Raw genomic sequence first — 10,691 nt, 5'->3', positions numbered from 1 at the left:
TTGGTTGAGTTTTGACGCGTTGAAGTTTTGTTGTTGTGGTGGTGGGGGTGCTCAACTGGCGATGGTGCTCATCTGGTGCACGGGCACTGTAGGATGCTATCACTCCGTTTTCATCCTTCCATTCCCCTCACTCTTTAATTAGCATTATTGAGTCGACAGGGGCCCTGAATAGGACATAGGTCGCATCAATCCACGGCTCTCCTCCGTAAGCACATCTAAACGCTTCTCCGATATGCTGCAGTCTACAGTCTCGGAGTTTTCGCCAATCCCTAAGATCTTTGCACCACATCACATAGTGATATCTCACAGCTGGACTGGTGAAAGAGAAATGAGCTATGTACCCAGCGTCTTTACAATGACTGTGAACATCGTTGATGATAGTCATAAGCTCATCTTCGCCAGGCTGGCAGTGCACAACCCGAATATCCATGTTTAGATAGACCACGATTGCTTACTGGTAGCCTGTAAATTGCAGATCAGTCAAGTTAAGCTTGTATCTACGCACGTTCTTGATCGCCAAGCCAATTCGCCTAATACACAAGCTCAGCCGCATAGGCCTCAGTGTTAATAGAGTTCATGCAGCAACGGAGTAAAGAATAATAAAGTGTGAAGTGTATGAATGAAAAGGTAATGCAGTTTCCTAAGTTCATAGCATTCCTATACGTCCTAATATTGACGTGACGAACACTACAGCGAGACAGGGGTGGAAGATTATACCTTGGGGTATTTTAACGTTGGGTTGTATAGTCTATATATTTAGCGGCTCTCTTCTTTCACAAAGGGAAGGGTATACAGCAGATGACTGTATTATTGTTTTGTCTCATAAAATTTACTACAAGGCAAAGTATTTTATGTATTAGGTTGATAATACATCAATGATTACATTTGTGTAAGATCTTCTTGAAGTAGATATGATCTACATAGCACTACGTAGATGTTTTTCAAAGTCTATACTGACTACATAAGAATTTTACGGCTACGAACTATATATACATCTCAATCTATCTTAACTCTACACATATCAGATATTGCCTTGCCGTCAGGCCCCACCATGTTCTAGGCACTACCAATAAACCTACCCACTAGTAGCCTATATAGGTTGACAGATGATTGCTAGTTAGTATCCTTCGCGATTTGTACCGTGAATATCAGTACTTACTTACTACACCTGAAACTCATGTTCTCTATACCTTACTTCCCCATCTCAACAATCTCACGTTTCCTGCACTACCACATGTATGCAATAATCTATTTCAACCCCTCAACGTTCTCCTACAACGGCTGGACCCAGCCTCATATATATTGGGAGAAGACCCTCACACCTGAAAACTCACACTGTAGCTGCACAAAAAGGCAGAGCTTCCGTAAATACAATATGCACAATTTAAAACAATCAAGCATACAGAAAAGTCGTGACTGATGAAAGCCTTGGGCTCCAGATATTCTCCATATCCTACGGGAGGTTTTAGGTTACGATTTTGAGTGCAATAAATAGATATACTTTCTCCTGGAGTAAAACAGACGATCATAAAACAGAACAAAAACAACCGTGATTACCACCACCCCACCACCCTCACAACATCTCCACCACCAAATGGAGCCCTTTCACTCATTATCGTAACCCCTATCCCAATTATTACTCCACATTTTCAAAGAACAAGAAAAGTGTATGTCTTTAGATCCAAGAGCACAGTGAGATTCAAGCAAGGCAGAAAAGCCTATGCGTTTCTAGCTAATTATCTAAACTTAGAAAGATACAAAATACTAAAACAAATCTACTAAGCTTTGATTTGTTACATATTTAGTGCTATACCTAATGTGTACAAGATGTATATGTCAACATCTCCCTTTCCCTTTCTCTCTTTCTTCAGTGTCACCATCTCCCTCCCACTCCGTCAATTCCATAATCTCCTTCTCTCTCACCCTCATTTACGCTGAACTAAAGTGAGAAACAAACTCTAAGTTTACACTTATTAACCAACTTGACAAAAAATACCATGAAAAAAGAAACAAGACAACAAAGCGAGTCTCTCCTACAGACAGCCACACCACACCCGCCGCTTACTCCTCTCATCGGCCATGGCTGACCCAAGCACCATTGACACTCGATTCATGGCTGAAATTCGCACGTCGCTGGACCAGCTGGCGGGGGCGCTAGAGGGCGAGGAACCAGAGGAACATGTCAAAAGTATCGTGCATGCGCATGACATCGGGGTTGCAGACGCTGAGGCGACGATTCAGGACATGGACATCAACGAAGACGACATCGACATGGATAGTGGTGGTGGGGATACGAAAGGTACAGTAGCGGCAAGGACATGCATATATTTCAAGTCCATATTGTAACTCTGATGCCGACACAAAACCATGACTAAAACGCCAGTAGTCACCGCGCGCCCACCAAGCAGCTGCAATGAGCAACCTACCTCTCCAGAGTTGCTCGAGATAGACGCTTTGTGCCTGGCTATGCCTTTTATCTTTTTTACGGCGAATTGAACTTAGGTATCACTTTGTAAAATATACATGAACGGATTAGAGATACACAAACTACATACTAAAAGAATTCTACATAAGAGACTTTTTGTTAAACTGGTTGTGAGGATACGATACTAGGTGTGTGTGTGTAAGATGTACATATCGTTCACTTCTCTCTCTTCTCTCCCACTCTCTCCCACTCTCTCCATCCATGATACCCGTGCTATGCATCTCCATCAAAATTCACATGTACAGAAATTCGCTCAAAAAAAAAGAACAAAGTTACACAAAACATCTTCTTTTCCCCCTTCCCCCCTTCTCTCACACACACTTCTATTTTCATATTGTCCTACTCTCACACCCTCATACACTCACTTTGACTGAGCCAAAGAAGAAGAAGAAGAAGAAGAAGAAGAAGAAAACAAATAAAAACGAAACGTTCAAAAGAACAAACACCCATCTTGACATTCATCAATCTACTGCAAAACCAAAACCAGAACCAAAACCAAAAAAGCACACACACACACACACGCACCCAAAAAAAAAGGGATAGAAGACAAGACAAGAAAGAGAGAGAGAGAGAGAGAGAGAGAGAGAGAGAGCCTCTTTACGCCCTAACATGCCATGGAATGAATAGAAACTATTCAGAGTTGGCCCCCAAAAGAAAAAGAAAGAAAGAAACAACCCTACTCCCTCATTGCTACGATGATTCCAGAGAGAGAGAGAGAGACACACACACACACACACACGCACAGCCACAAACTTGGTTTATATCTCCTCGCCTTGGACTTGTTTTCCCTCCTCACAAGCCGCAAGCCCCTAGCCAGCCTTGCCCTGGCGCGCCTTCCCACCCCCCCCCCCGCATCTCCGCACCCGCGCCTCGCGCAGCATACAACGAAAGCATATATGCCAATGCACATATTTAGGAGTGAGTATGTGTAGATACAATGTTGAAAGTGTAGAGAGAAAAAAGATAAAAGGAATAAGAGAGGGCGGGGGAAAGAGAGAGGGAGAGAGAGAGAGAGAGAAAATATGATGACTCTCTGCCTTATACAGCGGCGTACCCTCCTCTTGCACCCCCTCCTTGCACTGTATCCATGACCTTTCGCGCAAAATCCTTTGCAATGTATGGGATATCGCGCAGGGCCTCGGAATGCGGGAGCAAATCACATCCTCGTGCGCCATATCTGTTGTAGTTGAGCCAGGAGCCGAAGATGAGGTAGGCTGCGATGCCGAGGAAAACACTATTTCCATCTGTTAGTTTTGGTCGGTGTGCGTGTGGAGGTGGGTGGGAAATAAGATAGGACACATACACAATGAAGAACCAGCCGAAGAAGCCCCACGAAGAACCGCTGTCAGGCTCAGGTGCGTCGGCACAGGCGTACTTGGTCCGCCACTCGAGCCTCAGCGTGCGAATCTTCTTGTCCTTGGCTTCAGTCTCAACCTCGTATCCGCAGAAGCGCAGACTGGCGTCGCTGTCCTCGCACTTGCCCTTGGTGTTGTCATTTCTTGTCTTTAGTTTCTCGCCCTTCTTGTCGTCGTCTTTTTTGTCATCCTTTTTATCATCGCCCTTTTTCTCGTCGTCCTTTTTCTTGTCGCCATCGTTTTCCTTTTCGTCCTTGTCACCGTCTTCGTGCGGGCTGTCGTCCTTCTCACCGCCTTCCAGACCCGACCTATCCTTGTCGCACACAAACTCAATGATAGCCCGCTGGTCCATGCCTTCCTTCTTATCGTCAAAAGGAAACCTGCCGCCGTTCAGAGTCGCCCTGACACCCTCTCTCGCATCAGAGTTGCTCTTGGAGTGGCCGAGATTCTCAAACTTGGCGTCGATTTTCCTTCCGTTCTGCAGCGCATACGTGCCAGCAATGTCGATGGGTGTAATGGTCAGGTTGTTGTCCTTGTTCAGGTCGATCATCTCGCGGATGCCGCAAACCCTTGCGCCGTGATGGCACTCGGTATCGAGCGAGCCGCCCTTGTGCCATTTGAGCGGGTTGCAAATGTCGAGGGTAAAGTTGTACTTGAACTTGAGCTCTTTTTCAATCTCCGACTCCTCCCAGTGCACCACGTGCGGGCCGCCGAGGTCTTTAAAGTTGAAGTGTGCGCCGTCGGCGAGGATGTCTTTGCAGTCAAAGGCCCATGCCGAGTGCGGGAGGAAGGGCGTGAGGGCGAGGAGCGAGAGCAGCGATGCGCGGGGCCGTGAGGGTGCCATGGTGGGTGTCGGGATGCAGTGCGGATGCGGGAAATGGATGGAAGCAGGGAGAAAGGCGGAGCTTCGATGACGGATGCAGCAATCGATACGGGGGGTTAAGAGATCCAGGAGGCAGCCCGACAGTCGCAAACTTGTCTGGGCAGGCCGTTTGGAGATGCTGGCCAAGAGATGCGCTGTCAAAGGGGACTCGGAAAAGAGCGTACGAAGGGATCAGCAGCGCTACCGTGGCAGTTGCGCGATGCAGCAGTGTCGCGTTGTCGCGTGGACCGGGGCGACAAGAGGAAAGTCGGCGCGCATGACGCTGTTCAACGGCCGCTGCTTAGTCAGAAAGGCAGGGAATCTTTGCCCGCCGCCACCGCCGCCGCCGCCGCCGCTGCTGCCGCTCCGCCGCCCCCAACACCAGCTGTCAACACCAACCATGGACATCCAACATGTACCTGTCACTGTCTGCGATGACACCGGACCAACGCGGCGGCGCGCCAACAGACTCGGCACGTGACCCGCGGCTGCTGTGCATAGCCGCCGGATGGCTACGGCTCCCGTTGTCTTCACGTGTGCGAAGCGCAGCAGGCACCGGGGGTTTATCACTCGTCACTTGGACATAATGGCGGCCCGTCAGCGTAGTATTGGATCCCCGCAGAGCACCTCGTGGCTGGCATCGACGGTCAAGCCCATGTTCAATAGCTACCACATCGTATTGGAGTATTGGTGGCTGCTAGCGCCGTATCGCGAAACTGTGCGGAGCCTTCTCCTCGGATACGACGCCATGCTGCTAAAAATAGCCCCGCCGGGTGGACAAGGCTAGCTCACTTCTTGGACGTTGCTATAGCTAACCACCAACTAGTGCACGTTCCCCACCGACAAACACTCAGCACTGCGAGAATAGAAATCTGATGGGGATAAGAAAGATTTGATAGGGTGGAGCTATGGACAAAGAGTGACTACCTGGCAAGCATGGTTCCGCAACGGCCCGCGCCCATACCAGGCGCGGCCCAGCAAACGGAGCAATAAGCTGACGGCCTGACTGTGCAGGAGCATGACATGGAAACGGCATCGCGAAGAAGGACAAGAAAATTGAGCAAACGCCAACCATGCAAAGTCTAAACCCAAACAAGAAAGAGACGATAACCTCCGCATAAGGATGCCAGACCAAGCAAAGGACCGTGATGATGATGATGATGATGTGGGGAAAAGGAAGAGAAACGGAAAACCAGAAATGCAGGACCCAGAAACCATGGAAGAGTGATGCTGATGATGCATGAAAATGATGCAGGAAAGTGGGGAACAAGGAAAAGGGTATTCCCAGCGCTAGGAAAATGCAGTCTACCCAATGCGTAGAAACCCCAAAGAGAGAAGAAGAGTTTTCCGGAAACCTGGCAAACAAATGCACCTGATCGAGAAGAGAGCCACTGCCCCGTGGACTGCTTGTATCCAGCCAATCATGCAAACCGAAAAGACACAACCCGTGTGATGCTAATGTCAAGGAAATAATGCCAAGACTCTACTTGCCCTGGCCGCCCTGCTGCTGTCCTCCGCGGGGGTTGGCAGGCATGGGGTAGGGAAACGGAGCATACGGAAGCTGGTAGCCCTGACCAGATCCAGAAGTGCTACCGGCTGTGGAAGTGGCAGAAGGAGAAGAGGCAGAGGAAGACATTGTCGTGGTCGTGTTGTGGCTGGTTGCTTGGAGCGGTTGGGAGCGGGAGCGTTGCTGACGTTCGTACAGGGTATGCGAACCTTGCCTTGTTGGAGATTGCGGTGAGGAAGATGAAGTGCCGGCTGGGTGATGGTGTGGGACTTGGGAGCGGCTTTGTCGAGGAGTAGACTCTGGTGACGATGTACGTGACCTGGTGACGACAATCACGGGTGTTGAGACGGTTTGTTCAGCGGGAGGTTGTGGAGTTTCCGTAAAGTCTTGGGCTTCCGAGGAGCCGGTAGATGAGCTGGCTTCGAATAAATTGTTCGAAGTAGCAGGCTTTGAGGAGTTTGATGCGCTTGAAGTCTCGGAGGGGCGATCGCTCATATATCGGAAGAGAGCGAGGTGTCGATGGGTATCAAAGTAGGGTGATGTCCAAGTGGCGTGTTGGCTGACCGCTTGCAGTCGTGGGTTTTAGTGGTGAGTGGTGAGATGGTGGTGGTGGTGGTGGTGTTGTAGTTGGTGATGATATCCGGAATTGAAGGTTTCCCAATTCTTATATATCCGACGACCCTATGCAAGCCCCCAAGGTTGGTTGGATAAAAGTCCGCTTGGGTGATCACTAAGACTGGAGAATAGAAAGACCGAAGTCTGAATAGAGAAACTGATGGATGCTCTAAGCAGGTCGACTCTCGCATGATCCCGGAATGGCTTCACCGCACGTGTCGTGAGGCCAAAGCGTTGTCCGTTTCAGCAGTGAGGCTCAGTATTGGACTCCGGGCGCTCCAAAGCTGGGGGATCGGATCGTGAGCTGGTACCCGTCGACTGGAGACGGTGGTGAGACTTGCAGCGGAGCCGGTGAATGGGGTCGAGCGCAGACAGACAGAGGCCTATTTTAGACGTGTGGCGTCCGAGCCACGTTCTTCTCCAAAGAGCCGGAATGCACGGTTGGTCAAGGTGCAGCGGGATGCTGTAGGGCTGCTGGTGTCAGATGCTTATTTTCGAGCCGCACGCACCAGAATCAATGTATGTCGTCAGGGCTGCCGGACCGGATGGAGGCCAGGGTATGATGGTTCGGCCTTGTAAGGGTGACGGCCAGTAGCACCGACCGTTGATGTACACCATCGTTGCAACACGGCCCGCGACACGACAAATATACTTGGCCAAGCCTCGTTCTGGTGTCTTCTCGTGCGCGGCGGACCGTCGCCGAAGCCGATTTGTCGTCAGTCTGGTAAGCATGCCAAATAGCCAGATACACTGGGATGGCCATCCCAGACCAAGTGCGGAACAGGTACGCGACTAGAGTCGCGCCGTACGACTCTGCCATGGCAAGTCTGGCGCGCATACCGGGTTGGCGGATGCCAAGGTCGTGAGGATAAGCGACAATGTCTTTTTGGTGTAGTCCAGAATCGATTGGCCCGTCCAGAGCTGATCCATTGTATTTCGTACCGGCGAAGCTCGAGTCAAACGCACGGGCGAATGGGAGCGGCGGATCGTCGAATGGTCGCTAATATTAGCTGTGTTAACACGGGATATAGTTGCCGGACCGGGGTGCTTTACTCAGCTCGCATTAAATTCCGCCGTGCAGCTGCACGCCGTCATGCGGGACTTTATGACCCGATCCATTTGCTATGAAGTCATGGCTCTTGCATCACGGCATGCCCGCACAACTTGGGAGGACCAGTCATGGCCTGTTCATGTTGCAGTCGGAGGTTTTGTCAGCGGCTGTATTGCGCTCGCTTGCGGATTAGTGACGAGTGAGGGCAGGGGTGTCGTATTTCCTTCTAGAAGTTTGCCCTATGCGGATGCCGGGAAAGGCATCCATCTGATGTCACAGAAGACGACCGCCGTTTTCCATCTCAGATGGCGCTGCGAGGAGCCATGAAGGCTGCATCTGGCGGTCAACGTCGTCGTCCCCGGGACGCTGCCAATGGCTAGGCGCAGGATGCAGCCATGCTGTCCTTAGGGTGATTACGGAAGGTGGCAGCCAGCTGGCCGTCACGGCTCGGGAGCGAATGCCGATTGTGAAAAGGCCATGTGTTGTTGCATGGTGGTTGTTGGAAGGTTTGGTTAGGAGACTGGACCCCAAGCATCTAAGCTTAGCTAAACTGGGCTGTGGGAACCGACCATACAAAGTTACCAACACCAACTTCGAGTTTTCTGGAAACCGCTAAGAAAGCACGCTATCTAGGAGAACCGACCACGAGGAATCGACTAACAGCACTTTTAACACCTGCAGCTAAGGCGCTAGCGCGCAGTAGGGAGAAGAAGGAGGCCTTCCTTCGTTATCTCACGCCTGTGAGAATTTTCTCATAGAGCTTAGGCTCTAATGCTAAGACTAGAGGGGCTAATAGGAACGCAGGAGCTTATTAAAGCTTAAATTTAGCAAGAAACACAGACATATTAAAACAATAAAAATAATAAAAAAAGACTAGCCTTAAAGGACCTTAGAGGCACAAGCAAACGACTAATGGATAATAATCTAGAAATTGAGATGGCTGAGGAGGCCTCTACGCCTTGCCCTAACAGGCAACCAGAAGAACCGCCTAGGCCTACCCATACTAGGACAAGGAGTAATTTTTCTCCATTTATTGGAGCAGTGCCAAGATACCCTACAGTAGAGAAAACACCAAAGGCAACCTCTATTAAGGAGGCCTTAGAGATTGCTAGAAACCTAGTAATCTAAGCAGCTAACCTAGCTAAAAACAACCCTACTAGGCAAACTAGTTTACTAGACCTTGTAGAAGTCTTTAGAGACTTTACAGAGAATAGCAGAGTCAACAAGAAAAACTCTACAATTCTAGAAGACTAAATCTCCTCTCTATCTAACGTCTCTAAAGAACTAAGAGAGAAAGTTAGACGCCTTGAAAAACCAAATACCCCGCCTACCTAACCTCAAGCTCAGCCCCCTAGCTCCTACGCAATAGTAGCAGCTAGTAATTAAGAACAACCTTGGACATATATCTAAAAAAACAAAACTAAAAACACATAGAAAAAAACACCTAAAAAGACAACTAAAAAAAGACTACTAGCCTATTAGATCGCTAAATTATTCTAGTTAGCGATATACCTACTGCATTCGACGCTCTAAAAATTAGAAACGCCTTTAACAAAGCCTTTACAACAAAGGGAGGAGTACAATCCCTAGTAGTAGCCTTAGTAACACCTTTAGCAAAAGGCAATAAAATAGTTACTACCACCCTAGCTTTTTTAGCAAAATACCTTCTAGAAAACCAAGAGATCTAGAAGGATATCACAGAGTTCAAAGCAGCCTAGCCAATCACCCCTTGGTTCAAAGTAGTTATCTATAAACTACCAACAAACCATAGCCTAGAGGTCCTAAAGGAGGAAATTGAAATCTTCAATAAAGGCCTAAAAGTAGTAGGCAGCCCTTTCTGGTTAACACTAGAATCTAGAAGAGAAAACCAAAACTTTAGATCCGTGTTACAAGTAACAAGCAGAAGGATTCTTCCCTTGTTGGAATGGCGAGTGGTTGGAGAACCACTCAGGATGACACCAAAGGCACGACGACAACCCCGCGGTGATCACGTGACGTGTGCTCCCGCCAAGAGCCATGCTCCCGCCAAGGAAGGGAGAATGGGAGGCCTTGGGAGAATTGTGCTCCCACTGCTCCCATGGGAACATGCTTCCGAGGGAGAATAAGGAGCATCAGGACAGAACACGATGGGTATAAGAATGTGTTGGATTTTATTATTACACTCGTTGTGGTCAACTTATTATACTGTACTCTCTTACAAGTTCTTTACTTAACAAGATTGGTACTTTGTTATTCTATCTTACTATAGAATTGATTGTCTTTACTATCGGTTAAACATCCATAACTCTTTTCCACCTGAATTACTCGGCAATCACACGGCTTACCACGAACCCGCTGACTCGCCCTAACCCGGATCGAGTCCTAGCTAAGTATAGTCGAACCCCGTGTAACAATCCGCCTGCGTAGCTTTTGCTACAGAACAAGAAGCCTAAAGAGCTATTAGAGGAAAGCTCTATATTCTAGGGCAGAGCCTTAGAGCAGAGAAACTAAGAGTTATTAATAACTCTAAATAGTGCTCTAAATGCCAAGGTTTTAGGCACCTAGAGGCTAAATGCTCTAAAGTAGCCTGCCAGATCTGCAGCGAAGCCTACCACACTAGCCTCTACAAGTGTAATTCTTGTTTAAGCAAAGGCAAGCCTTGCGTTTACACTATCTTTAAGTATGTAAATTGCAGCAAGCCTTACGTGTAACGGGCTAGGTAGCCCGCTACAGTACAGATAGCGGTGGCTATCTTATGTATCAACTACGCAACGATATCAGCAGCTCTGATATCTTGTGCCAGCCTTTTTGGCGCGTGGGCGCGTTGTAGTTGCGTG

The 10,691-nt window shown here is 48.7% G+C and overlaps 4 protein-coding genes across 4 annotated transcripts; 2 read left to right on the top strand and 2 right to left on the bottom strand.

Moving 5' to 3' along the window:
• Positions 1-2,079: 2,079 nt before the first annotated feature.
• Positions 2,080-2,496, top strand: SETTUDRAFT_32645 (uncharacterized protein; the record flags this gene model as incomplete). The annotated part of the gene is made up of 2 exons (XM_008028863.1): positions 2,080-2,299; positions 2,387-2,496. 2 exons carry the CDS (start codon positions 2,080-2,082, stop codon positions 2,494-2,496), a joined length of 330 nt encoding a protein of 109 aa, XP_008027054.1.
• A 560-nt stretch (positions 2,497-3,056) lies between these two features.
• Positions 3,057-4,922, bottom strand: SETTUDRAFT_164070 (uncharacterized protein). Its single transcript, XM_008029640.1, has 2 exons — positions 3,789-4,922; positions 3,057-3,719 (listed from the first exon to the last, which is right to left on the bottom strand). Exons 1-2 carry the CDS (start codon positions 4,682-4,684, stop codon positions 3,524-3,526), a joined length of 1,092 nt encoding a protein of 363 aa, XP_008027831.1. The 5' UTR covers positions 4,685-4,922; the 3' UTR covers positions 3,057-3,523.
• Positions 4,923-5,275: 353 nt separating this feature from the next.
• SETTUDRAFT_164069 (uncharacterized protein) lies at positions 5,276-5,942 on the top strand. Its single transcript, XM_008029639.1, has 2 exons — positions 5,276-5,632; positions 5,717-5,942. Exon 1 carries the CDS (start codon positions 5,289-5,291, stop codon positions 5,487-5,489), a length of 201 nt encoding a protein of 66 aa, XP_008027830.1. The 5' UTR covers positions 5,276-5,288; the 3' UTR covers positions 5,490-5,632; positions 5,717-5,942.
• A 243-nt stretch (positions 5,943-6,185) lies between these two features.
• SETTUDRAFT_32643 (uncharacterized protein) lies at positions 6,186-6,704 on the bottom strand (the record flags this gene model as incomplete). The annotated part of the gene is made up of 1 exon (XM_008028862.1): positions 6,186-6,704. The coding sequence occupies one exon, from the start codon at positions 6,702-6,704 to the stop codon at positions 6,186-6,188; it is 519 nt and encodes a 172-aa protein (XP_008027053.1).
• Between the last annotated feature and the right edge of the window lie 3,987 nt (positions 6,705-10,691).

Source organism: Exserohilum turcica (assembly GCF_000359705.1).
Source record: "Exserohilum turcica Et28A unplaced genomic scaffold SETTUscaffold_3, whole genome shotgun sequence".
Lineage (NCBI taxonomy): Eukaryota > Fungi > Ascomycota > Dothideomycetes > Pleosporales > Pleosporaceae > Exserohilum > Exserohilum turcicum.
This window is presented reverse-complemented; position numbering and strand designations above follow the sequence as displayed.

Coding starts and splice junctions, on each gene's coding strand:
- SETTUDRAFT_164070 (XM_008029640.1), bottom strand. CDS start 4,684: ATGGCACCCTCACGGCCCCGCGCATCGCTGCTCTCGCTCCTCGCCCTC. Junction 3,720..3,788: donor TTCGGCTGGTTCTTCATTGT/GTATGTGTCCTA, acceptor AGATGGAAATAG/TGTTTTCCTCGGCATCGCAG.
- SETTUDRAFT_164069 (XM_008029639.1), top strand. CDS start 5,289: ATGGCGGCCCGTCAGCGTAGTATTGGATCCCCGCAGAGCACCTCGTGG.